At 45.2% G+C, this 18,801-nt stretch overlaps 1 protein-coding gene across 1 annotated transcript in view; it reads right to left on the bottom strand.

The window, feature by feature from the left end:
• COL26A1 (collagen type XXVI alpha 1 chain) overlaps positions 1-18,801 on the bottom strand; it is a 213,743-nt gene that overhangs the window by 157,216 nt on the left and 37,726 nt on the right. Inside the window, exon 3 of the mRNA XM_077836850.1 lies at positions 4,761-4,864. Within this exon, the coding sequence (XP_077692976.1) occupies positions 4,761-4,864 (104 nt within the window). The remainder of the gene's footprint in view (positions 1-4,760; positions 4,865-18,801) is intronic.

Below are 18,801 nucleotides of genomic sequence, written 5' to 3'. Positions count from 1 at the left end.
TCCCAAATACTCTGTCAACACTTTGTTTGAAGGGTAAACAGCTTATTGGCTACTATCCTAAATCTGAGTTAGAAAAAAAAAAAGTCAGATTTGTAAAGTAAAACAAGGTCTTCACTAGCTAGCTGATGGTAATGCAGTGCTGAGCCCCTGAATAGACTAGGGACCCTTTTCCTCTCCCAGGAGATTCTTCTTGGCTTTGAACTTTCAGCCATCAAGGGAGGGGGAAAAATAGAAAACAAGCTTGGGTTGAAATGTCAGCATCATCTTGGATTCAAATCAATCAGCTTGATGCATGATTGCAATCGCTAAACCACTTCACCTTTGCACTGCCCTCTTCCATATGTTCTTTATATCAGCATTCAGCAGGCTGGGTGGCTCAGTGGATTCATTTCCTGTCCTAGCAAGGGCTCCAGTTTTAAAAAAATAAAAATAAAATAAAATAAAATAAAATGGAAAAATAAAAATTATCCACCGACAGTTAAGCTCACCAGACTCATTTCTGTCAAGTCTCCCTCTTTGTCCAATGCAGAGCAAGGGGTTTGTTGCAAGAAGCAGTTTAAGGTCTGGTGCAATCTGGGGAATCTAGCAAACCACCTAATGAATTAGCTCTTCAGAGATCTGCAAAAATAGTGCAGGAATTAGCTGGGCCTTTTCAAATGCTGACATGCCCGGAGGAGAGAGAGGTGGGGTGTGTGTAGGGCAGCTTCCCTCTAAGGGCAGAGTGATTTAAAGGGGATAATTAAAGCAGCTGTCCCCCATTCAGCAGATTGAGTAAAGCAACCCCCCCCCCCACTCACACACACACTAAGATTTTTCTTTGTCAGCTGCTATGCAAGAGTTAAATTCCAGAGATAAATTTTAATCCAAACAATCTGCAGCCATCAGCATTAAGTTGGTGCCCGCCAGCTGGTGATAGTTAAGTGGTTACTTTCTCAAACTGAACCTATTAGCTAAAGGTCAAGACACTTGGTAATACTCCACTGAGTTTAACAATTGTTCATTCCCTCAATGTGCAGTATATTACTGAAGGGGAGAGGGAGCACCCTGGGGGAGGACAGACTTCCAACAAGAGAAGGCTGTGACAACCAGAGCACCTCAAGACATTCAGAGTGCCACCGAACTAGCCTTCCATCCCACACTACCCCATCGCAAGAGAAACCCAGGGAGAACAAGGACAGACCATCACTGCTCCCCTACATGTCCTGGGTTTCATAGACTATTAGGGTTGGAAGGTACCTCAAGGGGTCATCTAGTCCAACCTCCTGCTCAAAGCAGGATCACCACCAACTAAATCATCCCAGCCAGGGCTTTGTCAAGCCTGACCTTAAAAACCTCAAAAGGAAGGAGATTCCACCACCTCCCTAGGTAACGCATTCCAGTGCTTCACCACCCTCTGAGCGAAAAAGTGTTTCCTAATATCCAACCTAGACCTCCCCCACTGCAGCTTGAGACCATCACTCCTTGTTCTGTCATTGGCCACCACTGAGAACAGCCGAGCTCCATCCTCTTTGGAGCCCCCTTCCGGTAGTTGAAAGCAGCACTTTGTGGGGGGTGGCTGTGCTGCAGACTCCGAGTTACTGAAATGGTGTCTTTCCACCCTTTAAATGTTAAAGAAAAACAAGACAAAATCCTTTTACGATGGAAGCTAATAAAAATCCGTTCACTGGGAGAGGCCACATTGGCTCCTTCAGAGACACCGCTCAGGAATCATAAAAAGCGGGATTGGCATTGTAGCTGTGGATCAAGGCAGGAGCAAACTGCCAGGGCTTTCTGAGCCTTGCACTCCAAAAAGTGGTCCCACGGGCCTAAAGAGGAGTCCCTAAAACTTGCCACTTCACCATCTCTCATTCTCGGAGCCGCCCACCCACAATACGGTCCCCAAACTGCCTCACAATTATTTTGCTTGACCCTAATTTTCTATCGTCGTAATCAGCTCTGGGCGTGAAAAGGCAGTGCCACTTGGAAAGGAGACCACAGCCTCCAGACACAGAAGGAAAACAAGGCTCCTCTTAAGCAAGTGGAAAGCTGGGACCATCAGTTGTGATCACTGTTGTTCACGTTAAATAAAACCAGATGGAGCAGTACAGTGAGATTATCTGAGGAACAGGACTTTCATATTGTGGTCAGAATGTACCTTTAAAGAAGCAAATTCTGTCCCCAATTACACTCATGCAGCCACACTGACTTCTAAGCACAAAAAGCATTCACAGATTTAAAGAGACAATTTAAAAAAATAAAAGCAAAAAGGGAATCAGGAGAAGGGGAAGAACAAATTACTACTTTTTCCAAGTTGTTTTTTTACACATGCAGTTTCCTAATCACGTTTTTTTGCAAAAAGAAAAGGAGTACTTGTGGCACCTTAGAGACTAACCAATTTATTTGAGCATAAGCTTTCGTGAGCTACAGCTCACTTCATCGGATCTCTAGCCTTCACTGCTGTTCCCCGCACACATATCCGCCCCATAGGAAAAAACTAACTATATACGGGAAACGGAAACTGATCCTCTACCAAGTGCTGTCAAACGTACTAAGCAAAAACTGAAAATACAGAGAAAATTGCAGCTGAAAAAGTTTAGCGAGACTAACTAACACCTAACATTACCGGAGCAATAGCAAATAAAGAGAGATGAATTTAAATTGATGTCCTTGTTATTTAGCTGATGATTTTCACTCTGTTTTTCAGTACAAGCCACTAGGGTCAACGCCATTGCCAGAAAGGGAGCAGCAACTCGCAGTTCTACTGATCAGGGTTCGGTTTTCAGGAGCTGGGATTAGCAATTGCTCCAGATGTTTTGAAAGAGTGTGAACATGGGAGAAAAGGGGGCTGCTTCTCACTTTTACTTTGTCAACGCTCCGGAACACCGTATGCAAGCCTGAAAGGAATATTCTCCACTGAGAAGTAGCTACATAAAATGGTCACCTCGTCCAACAGACCTGCTCCCATGAGTATTCAGTCTTCTTTGCTGACTCTCTCAAACAAGCGTCTATGGCTTTCTACTCCCGTTAACGCTCCAGAGATGGATACAACAGAGAGGGATGGAGAAGGATTTTTTTTTTCCACCTATGGAATCGCTTACAAAGCTGTAATCGCTTATATCTGTGCTGAGCTACTGAGGGCTAATGGGGCTGCACAGCTCAATTTGAATTCTGTACCAGGCTGAATCTTCATTGCTGGGTGTGTTGCCAGTAACTGGTCCTTTGCCATGTCTATCAAACGTCCATGCCACCATTCAGTGCTGTGATAGCTAAGAAACCAAGCTGGCCTTTGGCCATTATTTCACTGCATTCCAGGCCTTCTCTCTTTCTGACTCATTCTCTTTAGTACCTTGCTGAAATGAGAACCTGAGCTGCAGGGCTGCTTTGTAGTAGCTTTACTAGGTTTAGATTTCCACGAGGTTTGGGAGGCTATTATTTCCATGACAACGAAGTGACCAGCTTAGGACCACACTCTTCATTTTCTGCAACTGTCACAGGACGATTTAGAGTTTGCAGAGTCACCTGAGTTGTCTGCGGCGTGCTTAATGCCATGACCTAATGGCACAAACAAACCAGGACTGCCTGTGGCGGGACATGGTCAGAGAATGCCTTGTAGGAGAGAAGCTGAAAGCTCCCGATAACTCCTCATTTGACAGCCAATGGCCCTCACTCCCATCCCGACCTTCATTACATGTCAATCCAGGGCCCAGGTTACCCAGCCTGCCTTCCCACTTGTAGCCACAAGGCATTCATAGCAAGACGCAAGTTTTGATGCTCCCGTATCAGAGATACGACATGCGTAAGCTCCGCACATTCATAAACCCTGGAGACTGCAGATAAGCTAAAGAAAGTGAAGGAGAAAAATACAAAAAAAATTAAAAAAAAAAATCACTCACTCATCTTCAGTTGAGGTGAGAAAAGAAAGGAAAACCTTTTCCTTTCTTCCCTTCAAGAAAAAATGAGTTCCTTTTTTTTCCCCCAATGTGACAGATCTGATGTCAAATGCAGACACACTGAATTGTGCTGTGTATGGTAGAAGCTAAAAATTATCTACATGTAGTGAGGACAGTGAGTAATTTCAGTTAATAGACCTCTAGGGACACAGCTGTGTTTTGGATAGACATAGGCCTACCTCTTAACCTACCCAGGCTTAAATTTGGGACACAAAGTAATAAAGCAGCTCAGTCTAGAAGATGAACGATTCAATTTCTTTAGCATAAACTTAAGAGGCTATAAGTGGCGGTTCATGATTCAATTTCATTGACCTCAGTAATTGATGGTAATGTATTTTGAGATGTATCTCCATTTCATGTGGGATGGGGGGAGGGGGGTTCCTGCATTTAACGTGAATGACATTTCCCCTGAGGGGACAAGCTTGCATGCAGGATTCATGGTTTCTGAAGGAGAGCACAATGGGAGTATCAAACCAAAAATGCATCAGTCATTTACCAACGGCAAACTCCCATGCCCAAGTCACAGCTGGGTGCTCTGCTACCCACGGCAGGTTTCTGAAAGCACAGCTGGCACACACATGGCTTCCAGACTCACCTGCCATGCTCTCCTTTTAGAGCTTGGCTTGCAATACAAAAATGTGTGTTTCATATGAAAATTAATGGAGTTTTTTGGAGGAGAAGAAAAAAAAAAAAAGAGAGAGAGAGAGAAACCCACATATGATGAACTGAGGAAATGAAGAGCAACTCAGCCAAAATAAACTCACCCAAACCCAATTCCTCCTGTCCCACCAAGACTCTGTGGGAAGAGATACAGATTTCCAGTTGACTTACCCTCTTCGCAGTTACTCCCTGTGAACCCAGGACAGCACCTCCACTCCAGGGTGGTCACAGTTCGGTAAGACATTTTGTACGTGGGCCTGATAAGAGTCCTGTAACTAACACAAACGAGAAGTCAACAAACTGCACCTCCCCATCTTGCAGACTATCACTGCCATTTTGTACAGAGGGGCCATTTTGTCCCATGCATGGGACTATCCCAGCATCCAACTGCCCAACAGCTGTAACTGGCAACATACAAAGTTGCCAGGTGGGTTTGGGTGAGGGAATCGGCACTTTGTGGGTTTGATCCTGCTGTGCTTACTCGCTGCTGAACTAAATGGCTCTGCTCGTGAATGGATGCGGGATCAAGAGAAGTGCATGTGTATTTAACTCCCCAGGCACCAAACCCAGTATTTCCCAGAACTCTTTTTTTTTTTTTGGTAGATATTCACTAAACACAGTCCCACATACACATTCCGTTTCTCCATACCATAATATCAGAGGATCAGTTTGCAAGAAAGCGGCCAAAGACAGAACACACAAATTGTTTATCGACACTGGGACATACAAAGAACATGACTGTGCACACGAAAATGAGCAAGGATCATCTTGTGGTTAGAACACGAATACGATCCAGGAGATTTGGGATCAATTCCTGGCTCTGCCATTGACTCCTTTTGTGACCTCATTTAATCCATGCCTCAGTTTCTCATCCATTAAATGGGGATAATTCCTCCTTTCTTTGTCTTATCTATAAGCAGCTCTTTGGGGCAGGTTCTCCTTTACAGCATCTAACATAACAGGGCCTTGATCTCAGTAGGGATATCTAGACACTATTACAATACAAATCATAGTGCACACATTTAGTGATAGTCTCGACAGCCATTCGTATGCACAACTAGCGATTTGCACACACCATCACCTGACACATGTGTGCAATCATGTTATTTCCACAGGCACATTTCTATATTAACTACATGCAAATCTTGAGCTTCTTTTTTGAAAATTTGGCCCTACCAAAAAAAAATTTTATATATGTACACACACACACACACACACACTATATATATATATTCAGCAAATTAGGTTTCCCTGCATTAGCTGGAATAATTGTTGTCACTCTTTAAAAAGCTTCAGGAGAACATGGAAGGTTTTAACATGTGTAAAAAAAAAAAGTTATATTCTATAAACTCGCTCTCATTTATACGCCAATACAATGAACCGGGGCGTGGCCAGGAGGAGGAGAGAATGAAGGTGGGAGTGGGGGAGAGACTAAGGAACTCTGCATTGTGGCTTTATAATTCTTTTAGGGAAACTTACACCAGGTGACAGACTTAAAATGTACTGCATTCTACCAGGAACCACCTGTTACTTGCAATATCTAGAAACGCCAGTAGGTGGAGCTCTGTCACCAAGCCCAGTATTACTCTAGTGTACTGCAATACCCAGGGCCAGTTACAGAAAAAATAATTCTCAGAAGGAATGTGCAGTCTCCCTCTATTGGCATGGGCTGCCCTCTGCTGGGATGAGGGGGATCTCTACCTTATAACAAGAGCTGGAATTAACAGGCAGTCCGGCATTGGAAGCAAGTCCCTTGCACTTTTGGTATGATCATGATCAGAGGATGAACTATATGCTTGAGCATGGAAGAAAGGTGAACCAAGAAGAGCTTGTCTCACCAAATGGAGCACTAAATAATGAGAACCAACCTTGATTCCTACAGGTCGCAGTGTGGGATCCTATCAGAAAAGGTCTTGCACTACAAGTGGTAAGGTTAATTTGTTAGCAGCAGCAGTAATGCAAGCATACCAGCAAGGGGTGCCCCTTCGTGTACTGAACACAAGTGGGGGCCTCTGCTACTATAAGCACATAAATGATATTTATGCCGATTGCTCACTCTGGAGACGGACAAGTTTTCTCCGTTATCCACAGGACAGGCACTGCATGAGCTGCAGCGGCACAAGCTCCCTCAGCAGCATGCCACAACCCTGACCTGGGAGAATAATGTAGTCTCCCTGGACCATTCAGTCCTTGGCCTTGCTGCTGAATTGCCAGCAAGCACCCCAATTAGGAGCAAGATGTTTGTCTAATCGGGGCCAAACTGAGCCAAGTAACTTCACCTAGTTCTTCACTACAGCACTTTCCAGCCACAGGTATTGACTTCCAGGTTCTTTGATAAGGAGATAAGCCTCTCACCAAGCCTAACCTGTAGGCAGGCCCACAGTCTTAAAACAGATGGCAAAATTAAGGAACAGCAGCATTAAACACCTTGTTGAGGGTCTCATAGAACATCTTTTGCAGAGTCAGGAACAGAACTGAGGCCTCCTGACTCAGAGTCTTGTAGTGGCAGCCCAAAGCCCATCTTGCCTGGCTTAAGCCCTGAACCAGCAGTCAGAAGATCACGACTTTGTCGCTAACAACTCAGCTGTGTTTGACCTGGAGATGAAAGCCTCTGTCCCATTACCAGTGCCAGCTCGTCTCCAAGTACGCCGCAATTTCAAATCGTGGTTCTTGCCAAGATGTTAAAACGCTCTCAAACTTCATTATGAGGTGCAGAGAATGGCTTGAGCCAGGCTAGAATCTCAGCAGTCACCACAGTACTCAGGAATTAGCTGTAGGTTTACTCCTCAAACTAAGAGGAGTCAGGCACTTCTTGGGACATGACAGATTTGGGGTTCAGTTAGGATTACCATGCATCCTGAATTTCCTGGAAGGAATCGGATGTTCATGGTGCCGTCCAGTTTCTTACTGGCAAGCCTTGGACAGATTGCAACATCAGACCGAACTGAGGTCTGCACAATGTCACAGGACAACATTACAACTTCATCATGTGACACTGCATCAGAGCCTGATGTCCCACACAATGTGAGGTTATATCAGCACATCACAAGATGGTGAAGACTAGAATGAGAGGGGTGTGGATCCACTATCAGAGTATTTTACAACCACTCACTGGCCAATTGACATAGAAGAGTTGTTTTTGCTCTTGGAGCCTACTTACCAGTTGAAGGAGGAGGAAAATGGTGGAGAAACATCAGTTGGAGAGATTCGGGGTGGGGTGGGCGGTGGAGAGTGCAATGGATGGCTAAAGAGACTGATAATTGTCTAGGGAGCCTTTCTCCTCTAGCTCACTGGTTCGATGCCAACTTGTGTGCTCCACACTGGCAAACCTCAGATAGTGCGGCTTTATTTTAAGTTTAGAACATAATAGATTGGGTCAAATCCTATCCCTGTCACAGTAAGCAAGTCAGGACCCAGTCTAGGCACTAGTTATTTGTATTACAGTAGTGACAAGAGGTAACCAATCAAGAACAAGAAACCCCATCATGCTAAGAAATACATGTATCCATTACAAGAGACTGCCTTAAACTTGAAGAGCACATAGTTGAAACAGACAAGACAAAAGGGTAGGAGGTACAGAAGGGGAACATGCCCAAGGTCACACAGCAGGTCAGTGGCAGAGTGGATTGGAACCCAAGTCTCAAGCTCCAGTCCTACGCACGATTCCTTAGCCCATGCTGTAAGCTATTTACGGTGGTTTTCCCCCACATCAATCCAGCCACGTGCCCCTTGAATGCTTCAAGAAAAGCACAGGAAAAGCTTTGCCCTCATGTGTCAATAATGCACGTGCCACCATCAGCATTCACCTGCACTGCCACCTCAAGCGAATGTCAAAATGGTAACATGGCACTTGCACAGCTCCTGTAAGTGAAGGCTCTCAGAGCACTTTACAGGTAATCAGCTGCCAACCCTCACAACTCACCTGCAAGGCATGCAAGTAAGGGGAAACCGGGCAAAGAAGGGGAAACCGGGCAAAGAAGGGGAAACCGGGCAAAGAAGGGGAAACCGGGCAAAGAAGGGGAAACCGGGCAAAGTTTAGCAGCTTGTCCATAACACAGCAGGTTAGTGGCAGGATTTGGAAGAGAACCCAAAAGGTCTTGACTAACAATCCTAGCAATTGCCATACTAAATCAAACCTGGGGTCTATCTAGCCCACTGTTCTGTCTCCAAGAGTGGAGACTACCCCTAACTACTAGACCACAGTGCTTCTCAGTGTGTGATCGTGGTTTAGGAACCAGTGGATCTGGATACACGAGTAAGAGAATCTGAAAAGACTGTACAGAACATTATGATTGGGGATACAGGTGGATCAATTGACTGTGGCTAGCCAAGCTCTTAATACTGGAGATCAAGCTGTTGAGAGGATATGAGTGGTGTATTCACACAGTGGATCTCAAGTCCCAGTACACGCACATTCCTCTTGCTCATAAAGAAGCATTGCTGAGTACAACAGCCAGTCATGACACAAGAAAGAGAGAACGTGCAACTTGCCTGAATCTGATCCTCAGCAATCAGGTCAAAGAGGAGTGACTGTCTCTGCTGTGGCATAAACAGAACAGCCTTTCACACACAGGAAATACCTTTCCCGTTTGTTTGGATTCATTTATTTTTTACACATATAAACAAAACTGTTTGTACGTAACTGGCCTAAGCAGGGGGAGGGTGGGGGTTGTCAAACTTGCTTCCACATTGCAAGACAAGCAGTCTTTCTTAGCAGGTTTCAGAATAACAGCCGTGTTAGTCTGTATTTGCAAAAAGAAAAGGAGTACTTGTGGCACTTGTACCTGTTAGAGACTAACCAATTTATTTGAGCATAAGCTTTCGTGAGCTACAGCTCACTTCATCCGATGAAGATTAGATTAGCTGCAAGTTCCAGTAACCAGGTATAGGGCCTGATTCTCCATGGAGTTGAATGTCAAACTCCCAAAGTCCATAGTGTATAGGGCTCAGCTCGTGGCAGAATCAGACCATCATTGAGCAATACAATAGAACCTCAGAGTTACAAACACCTCGGGAATGGAGATTGTTTGCAACTCTAATGTTCATAGCTCTGAACAAAACATGATTGTTCTTTCAAACGTTTACAACTGAACATTGATTTACTACAGCTTTGAAACTTCATTATGCAGAAGAAAAATGCTCTTGTCCCTTTATTTATTTTTAGTAGTTTATGTGGAACAGTACTGTACTGTATTTGCTTTTTTATGGTCGCTGCTGCTGCCCGATTGCCTCCTTCCAGTTCCCAATGAGGTGTGTGGTTGACTGGTCAGTTCGTAACGCCGGTGTTTGTAACTCTGAGGTTCTACTGTAGTTTGCAAAGGAAGCTTCCTTTGCATTTGCTTCTTTAAAACCACTTCCCTACAGCCTCCCAATTCAAGAAGGAAAAAAGTCAGTCAGCAATTCAGTGATGAACCCACAAGCTCAGAAACAGGTGTTTTATGTAAGAGTCAGTAGCTTTAAGACCCACCACGCACAGCAAGCAGATGTGCTCTGTGGGAGCTGTTGTGTTTGTGTTTTCCTAGTGCCCAGCTTCTTCTGGGAGCATAGCAAAGCTCTAGGAAACAAAAACACTCAAATCAGATGACTGCCAATCATTCATATTTCTGAGATACAACTGATGCAACTAAATGGGATGGACCGATATACTTGGGAGATGATTGGCTTCCTTAGTTAGAACCCTCCTACCCAGACAGCCAGGATTGCCACTTGCCCTGTACAAAGGATGTCTGAAGGATCATCAGCAAGCTGCCCCCTCCCCAGTGCCACACTGTAGACACCAGTCAAGGAGAGTCTACGATGGTGGTTTTCACTAATGAACATGTCAGGGGCTAGCTGGACATTTTTGTTTTCATCATCTCTTCTGTAAAACAAACCACCCCGCCACTCAGCATTCAAGCTTCACTATCCCCCTGCTTACTCCAGCTGACCCGGTACAAAGGCCAAACAATTCCCAGTCATGAAAAGCTTTAAGTCTGCTTCTTCCAGCGTTGGACAAAACAAAGCTGGAGCTGTGAGAGGCTCTCCTGAAAGACGGGCATGTGCTCAGCCTTCCCCAAAGGAATCTACCGAGGGCTGGATTTAACCTGCTGAGGTTGTCTGACTTGCACCACACAGCGAAGGCCTGAGACCACGGAGTGGGGATCTCTATGTTGCCGAGACTCCATAGGGGACCCATCTGGAGGGCTTTAATGTCTATAGCCCCAGGAAAAAGGGACCCAAGCATTCAGAGACCCAGAGAGAAGTCAGCCAGCTAGCTCCCGAAATCTGGTCTTTCCCACAGCTCCTCTCTGCTCTGTAGCAAGATTCAGACTAGAATTAAACCAGCGGCAACAGTATATCAGCTTTGCTCTTCCCAGTTGCTGTTGGCCAAAAGATCTAGCCCAGTCAGACCCCAGCTCAGTCAGTGTGCAGACCCCAAGATAATTTACCTAATTACTGGTCTAAATAGTTATGTGCTTTGCACAGGTGTAACAGCTGGCCCTTTCACTCTGAAAACAGCTGGCCAGCACTTGGTCTCTGGTAATACACACAGAGACCAATTCCCCTCTGAACGCACGACAGCTTGCCCCCTTCACAAACCCAGGGATACGCCTTCACGTCTGGGCTCTAATCACTTAGACACTCAAAGCCTTGATCATGCTCTCCGGGGAATGCTCATCCTGCTGTAACGTGTATGTGGCGGGGAAGGGGGGGGGGGAGTGTCTATTTCCTAGTATGTGACCTAACCGCCTCCAGAGAAATAATGGGACTAACACATAATCAGCGTTTCCTGTCTAAAAGGACTTCAAATAGCAATTCTAAGCACTGAATCAGTCCATAGGAGTTATCCAGTTGAATGGGCAAAGAAAGGAGACGGAGGAATTCCCAGTTTCAGAAGAGGCAATGCCAGCTAGAGAAATATTGTTGACGGAGCATAAGCACTAAAGCATGGGCCAAATTCTTTGGTGATGTACACCCCACAAACAACTCTATCGATCACATAGCAACAGATTCTTGATACAGACAATAAATGATAGATACCTAGCTGTTCTATCGCGCTTCATCAATAGAGCTGAAAGCACTTTACAAAAGGGAGGTCAGTGTCATTATCTCCATTGTACAGATAGAGAAACTGAGGCACGTGCTCCACACCCCCACATATCTAAAATAGATAGTCTTGTTATTCACCAAGATGATGTCCCCCATTTTCCGGGCGGGCGGGGGGGAGCAAGGGCGAGGAGTTGCTACATTTAAAAAAAAATGTATTCATTCAAGACTACTGAACAGCAAGAAGGATCTGCACTGATCAGCAAGCTCTGGAAGTTACATTTAAAGTAAGATATTGAAGATACCACTTAGGTTTGTGGTCATGTCATGTACAATGGGACAAGCAGAGTCAGACCTGGTCTGTATCGGAATGGAAGACATAAAATTATAGAATGTTAGGACTGGAAGTAACCTGGATACGTCAGCTCGTCCAGTCCCCTGCACTGAGGCAGGACTAAGTATTACTTAGACCCGCCCTGACAAGCATTTATCTAACCTGTTCTTTAAAAAAAAGAAAAAAAAAAAACCAACGATGAAGATTCCACAACCTCCAAAAGGTAATTGTTCCATTGCTTAACTATCTTGACAATTAGGAAGTTTTTCGTAATGTTGAACCAAAATCTCCCTCCCTATCTGCTATTTAAGCCTATTACTTCTTGTCCTGTCCACAGTGGTTAAGGAGAAATTTATCACCCTCCTCTTTGTAACAACCTTTTACACACTTGAGGCTGTCATCGGTCTTCCCCTCAGTCTTCTCTTCTCCAGACTAAGCAAACCCAATTTTTTCAATCTTTATTCATAGGTCATGTTTTCTGGAACTTCGCTCTCCTCTGGACTTTTTCCAATTTGTCCACATCTTTCTGGAAGTGTGGCACCCAGAACTGGACACAGTACTTCAGTTGAGGCCTTACCAGTGCTGAGTAGAGTGGAAAAATTACTTCTTGTGTCTTGCTTACAGTACTCGTGCTAATACATCCCCGAATGATGTTCGCTTTTTTCGCAACAGTGTTACACTGTTGACTCATATTAAGTTTGTGATCCACTATAACCCCCACATCCTTTTCTGCAGTACTCCTTCATAGGCAGTCATTTCCCAGTTTGCATTTGTGCCATTGATTATTCCTTCCTAAGTACAGTATTTTGCATTTGTCCTTATTGAATTTCATCCTATTTATTTCAGGCCATATCTCCAGTTGGTCAAGAACATTTTGAATTCTAATCCTGCCCTGCCAAGTATTAGCAAGCCCTCCCAGCTTGGAATCATCTGCAAACTTTATAAGCGTACTCTGTCTGCCACTATCCAAATCATTTATGAAGGTATTGAATAGAATCGGACCCAGGACAAGCTCCCTGCAGGATCCTGCTCAATATGCCCTTCCAGCTTGATTGTGAACCATTGATAACTACTCTGAGTGGGATTTTCCAGCCAGTGGTCTACCCACCTTATAGTAGGTTCATCTAGGCTGTATTTTTCTAGTTTGTTTATGGGAAGGCCACATGAGATTGTATCAAAAGCCTTATTAAAGTCGAGGTACATCACATCTATCACTCCCCCCCATTCACAAGGCTTGTTACCCTGTCAAAAAAGGATATTCGGTTGGTCTGACATGATTTGTTCTGGATATCCCACAAAACCCCTGAAGTGCATCAGTAGATATCAGTCTGAAATAATGTCCCAGTATGGCATCACCAAACACTGTGTCGGAAGCGGTGCTTCCCTGCCCCCAGGGCTGGGTGGGGTGCAGGGACTGAAGTAGAAGTAAAGCTCTTGTCAATGGGTTAACAGCAAGTTTCACACAGGCTTGGGCCCCACTGTCCTTGCTGAATTCTAAAAATCAGGTACTTTGATGCTGCAGGGGGTGTTTAAGTGCCAGAATGAAAGTGCCCATCTTCTCAGCCTGAGCTATACTGTCTGCTGCCATGCAATGCTGCTGCGCCTGCATTTCCCAGAAGCAGGACCCCAGAGAGACAATGCTGCTCAATCATGGCAGGGGGGAATAGCAGGACTAAACTGTACATGTTGGAAACATTTGCTGGGACAGTGAAGTAGCTGTAGGAAAGGCAGGCTGTCCGGGCCACTGTCTAAAACCTCTTGGCTTCCCGGATGCACGATACCCCCAGTATCGGCTGTGCACTTGACAATGATACACTCGCTGTTGGAGATCTAGAATGTCCGATGTATCCCTTGCTGAACGAGCAATAGCAAACGCCAGCCTCACCAGTATTCGCTCAAGCCTCTGAGGTCATTTGACTTGCTCTGTACCGCTCACCGCCTTGCAAGCGCTTGGCTTTAGCCGTGGCAGTACTATTTCCAGTTGAGTAATCCTCTTGGAAATGAGGGGCTAAGCGACGAGCAGCTGCATTTGAACCAGGAGATTGCTTCCATAGGTGCTGGAAGGAGGGGGGCTGCTGCACCCCCCAGCTTGAAGTAGTACCAACCACCCAAGCCCTACATGATTTCCGCCTTCAGCACTCCTCCCCTCTATAAAAATTGTTCTAGCACCACTGGTTTCTTCCAGTTCCTGGGAAGTGAGTGGCAAGTTCTGGAAGCGAAAGGTTGGGAAAACAGCCCCAAGGGATTGTGGGATAGCATGGGCGGACTCTCCAGACCTGAGTCTGAGGAGACCCAGAGCTGAGCTGTATCCATACTGCAAAATGCTTGGGTTCTGACCCACATCACAGTGGGACTCTGGTTCCGACTCTCCCCCATAGCAGGCCCAAATCCAGCGGGTTCTTGGCCCAAGTCAGACTATTTTCTGTGTGGATGGAAGGGGCTTAGGTTAAAACCTGAGTTAGCACCAGGGCTTACAGTGCAGTATAGATAGCTCCATGGAGGTCCCAACCGAGATCAGGACCCCGCTGCACTAGGCTCTGTACCTGCACACAGTTGTTTGGGAGGGTCTCTTACTTACAAGAGAAACAAGACCCAGGAAGTATTACTCCATTTTACCATGGAGTAACTGAGGTTAAAGCGATTTGCCCAAAGTCACACAGGACGTCTGTGCCAGAGCCAGGATCTGCCAAGTCTCCATCCCGGGCCTTAACTACAAGACTGTCCTTCTCTATCAGCCTTTGTGGAGAGTGTGTCCTAGTTAGGGCACTGACTGCTCTAAAGCGATCAACCTAGTGCGGCCTTTGGAGAGCTAACACATGCGTCATGTAGGGGGAAGGCCAAACGTGAAGTGCCACCGGCTTCTATGGGAGTTGTGCTCCCATAGACGGGATGGCTGGACCCCAGGGAATCGTTGACAGACACAACCCAAACAAGCAACTTTATTCACTTCTCAAGAGAGAGATGCATGGGATATTAATGGATATGCACATCAGGTGCGCTCGCCAGGCCCATCTGCCCTTCAGTGTCACAACAGCTAGGCACCCGCAGTGACACGCAGAAGATGCGAATGGCATGGCTCAGATGGAGAAAGGTCATAGCAGAGAGTTCTGCCGAGACAAAAGCCAACAGCAAAGACCGCACCAAAGCAACGCAGGCCTCCAAGCTAAATAGAGAGTCTAGGGTGGGAACAGCATAGCTCATCCCATCTGAGCCAAGATGACAACGCTCATGCAAAAGAAACAGCTGCCAGCTTCCCAGGAGCGAGCGAGTAAATAGCAAGGAGCAACACACCCCGAGCTGCTACACTAGGGATCATACAGATACTTCCCTGTCAAATGCTGGGCGCTGACCCAAAATTTGTGCAATAAGGAAGAGAAATGTAGCATCTGAACTGGTGACAGGAAACTGATTAAACAGCGTCTGGCCAGACTGACATCTGTTTGGAAGCAGGATCATTAACGAAATGCCCCCCTCAGCTGTCACTGAAGAATTGAAAGATGCCTTCTTCTTTGGCAGGAGTGGCTTTTGCTAGTGAGCCTCCCCATTGTGGACATGGAGGGAATGAAAGCTTGACCAGATTTGGCTCATTACTTGCAAACAAGAAGATGAAACAGTTGTATCAAGACACAGCTGTGAGAAATAGAACCAAGCCAGAGCTGCGCTGCTATCTGCCTAATGGTTTTCTCTATTCCCTTATCATCACTCCAATCAAATCTACCCATGCTTCCTCCTTATAACTAGAGATGTGTCCCCACCACTGATGTAACAGCAGTCCAAGTAATGTATAATTCATGACAAGGGAAAATGGATAAATCCATGCTACCTCTGTGGCCACTGAGACAAAAACTGGATACAACTCCTATTGCCAAAAACAATGTACATGCAAATCAGGAGTCAAATCGCCTTGACTGGCAACACGTGTCTAGGGAGGTGGAGGCAAAAATGGCTTCTGAAATGCTAGATACCCGAGACAGAAATGTGGAGAAACCTCACAGGAGTAAAGGGAGACAATAGTCTTTGTATGAGGCACAAAGACTATGCGGTTTGCCCCAGATGGTATTCTTGATCAAACACTCCCATGGAAATTATGTAACTTTTCACTGATAGGGTAACGAGCTCTGACAACTAGGATTGGATAAGCAGGTCAGAGGAGGAATAGAGAGACTTCTCTACACAGCAGGGAGAGGCAGTCAGACTGACCAGGAAACAGAGAGAGGACTTAGTTCAGTTACAGAGGAAAAACAAAGACAATCTAGAAATAAGGGGAGCCTACCTCATTGGGCTTTGCCTAGTATTCACAGGGGTGTGATATACAGACAGTTTCTTTACCGTTTTCTCTATTTAAGACGACTCCTGCTGTATTGGATAATTTTGTACAGAGCATCCCAAGAGAGACAAGAATCCCTCAACCTCCGGAGAGTGGTACTAAAGGATACAGAGTTTCTGGAGCCTCATTCCATCCTCACGGTCTCAGACAGGGCATGGACAGAGGTGTCTGTGCCATTAAGGTGCATTACACAAGGCTGAAGTCAGGGATCACTGGGAAGAAGCCAAAAACCAAGGAGGAGATTTCAGTCAGCAGGGGTATGAGCGAGAGTCCAGTATTGTCAGAGTCACAGTTTTTCAGGCCAAAAGGGGCCATTCTGATCATCTAGTCTGATGTCCTTTATAACACTGGCCATTGACCTTCCCCACAATAACTCCAAGAGCAGAGGTTAGAAAAACATCCAATCCTGATTTAAAATGGTCAGTGAGGAGGAATCCACCATGACCCTTGGTAAGCTGTTCCAATGGTTAATTATTCTCACTGTTAAAAATGTATGCCTTATTTCTAGTCTGAATTTGTCTAACTTCAACTTCTAGCCATTGTATTGCGTTATATCTTTCTCTGCTACACTGAAAAGCCCACTATTAAATATGTATTTCCTATATAGGTACATATAAGCTGTAATTAAGTCACCCCTTAACCTTCTCTTTAAGCTAAATAAATTGAGCTTTTGAGTCTATTGATATAAGGCATGTTTTCTAATCCTTTAATCATTCTCATGGCTCTTCTCTGACCCCCCTCTCCAATTTAACAACATCCTTTTTGAATTGCGGACACCAGAACTGGACAGGATTCCAGCAGCGGTTGCACCAGTGCCAAATACAGAGGTAAAATAACCCTCCTAATTCCTACTTGAAATCCCTGTTTATGCATCCCAGGATCACATTAGCGGTCTTGGCCACAGCATCACACTGGAAGCTCATTTTAAGCTTATTAGCCACTATAACCCCCAAATCTTTTTCCGAGTCACCCCTTCCCAGGTCAGAGTCTCTCATCGCATAAGTATGACCTACGTTCCTTGTACCTAGATTTATACGTTCACATTTAGCCATAACACACATATCGTTTGTTTGCACCCTGTTTATCAAGCAACCCAGATTGCTCTGAATCCATGGCCTTTTTTCATTATTTACCACTCCCACAATTTGGGTGTCATATGCAAACGTCATCAGTGATGACTATGTTTTTGTCCAGGTCATTGATAACTATATTAAATAGCATAGGGCCAAGAACCAATCCCTACAAGACCCCACTAGGAACAGACCTGCTTGATGAGGATTCCCCATTTTACAGTTACATTTTGAGACCTATCAGTTAGCCAGTTTTTAATCCACTTCATATGCGCCGTGTTCATTTTATATCATTCTAGTTTTTTTAATTAAAATGTTGCACAGTACCAAATCAAACACCTTGGCGAAGTCTACATATTTATGTCAATACGATTACCTTTATCGATGAAACTTGTAATCTCATAAAAAAATCAAGTTAGTTTGACAGGACCTATTTTCCATAAAGTCCTGATGATTTGCATTAATTACATTACCCCCCCTTTAGTTCATTATTAATTCATTTATAAACGTTCCTTCTGAGAAAAGGTCTCTCGAAGCATTCCATGGGCAGCACAACGAGCATGAGACCAAACTGAACTGCCAGTACAAACAAGGATCCTTCACACAGTACCATGGATGGGAGGATCTTCTTAGCACTACAGTAGTGGTTAAATCAGAAGGATTACTCACCCCTCCCCACCTGGACACCTGCCAGGCACAGCAGAAGAGATCTTTGTTTGATGTCTCATCCAAAAGAATGACGCTTCCCACACAACACAGTACTTCCCCACCGTGGCTAGTCTAGTGTGAGATTCCATACAGCTAGCCTGCAGAGCGTGGTCAGCCCCATGCATTAGGCAGGAATGTGGACTGGTGCTGCTCCAGTAGGAGCATCACGGAGGGTGATGAATGTACCCTGCAGATTACAGTGCTGCGAAAGACAGAAAGGGATACAGGAACAACAGAAAGCAAACAGGGATGGGGAACTCAACACGAGCTGTTCAAAAAACAGTCGCTGTTCAAATGACACCTGAAGTGAAGCAAAGGCCATCATTACTGATTAAGTCCTTGGGCATCAAACTGTTTCAGATATTTTATGGAGACAGACAGACACACACTCACTCACTCCGCTACTGGAAAGCCCACCAGCCAGGACAAATGGGATCTCAAAAATAACTGGAAACCACTGGCCTGCACTGTACTCCCAACAGATGACTGGACACTTTAGCATCGAGCAAAGCTCACACTCAAACGTGCAGCTCTTTCTGGGATTCAGATCCGTCTCTGAAATCAAGCTGAGTTGTCAAACCACAAAGAAAGGGTTTGGGGGCAGCTTGAGCGTGCAGGGGCCTGGTCTGCCCATGTTAAACAGTGTTCCACAATACAAGAGCTACCAGGAGACGAATGAGTGCCCTCCAACTCTGTAGGCTCAATACTAATGCACAAAAGTTTACCAGGGCCTGGTTCGAGAGGAAA

The sequence above is a fragment of the Eretmochelys imbricata genome, chromosome 17, assembly GCF_965152235.1.
Source record: "Eretmochelys imbricata isolate rEreImb1 chromosome 17, rEreImb1.hap1, whole genome shotgun sequence".
Taxonomy (NCBI): Eukaryota; Metazoa; Chordata; order Testudines; family Cheloniidae; genus Eretmochelys; species Eretmochelys imbricata.
Note: the sequence above shows the minus strand (reverse complement) of the source record. Positions and strands in the feature narration are given on the sequence as shown.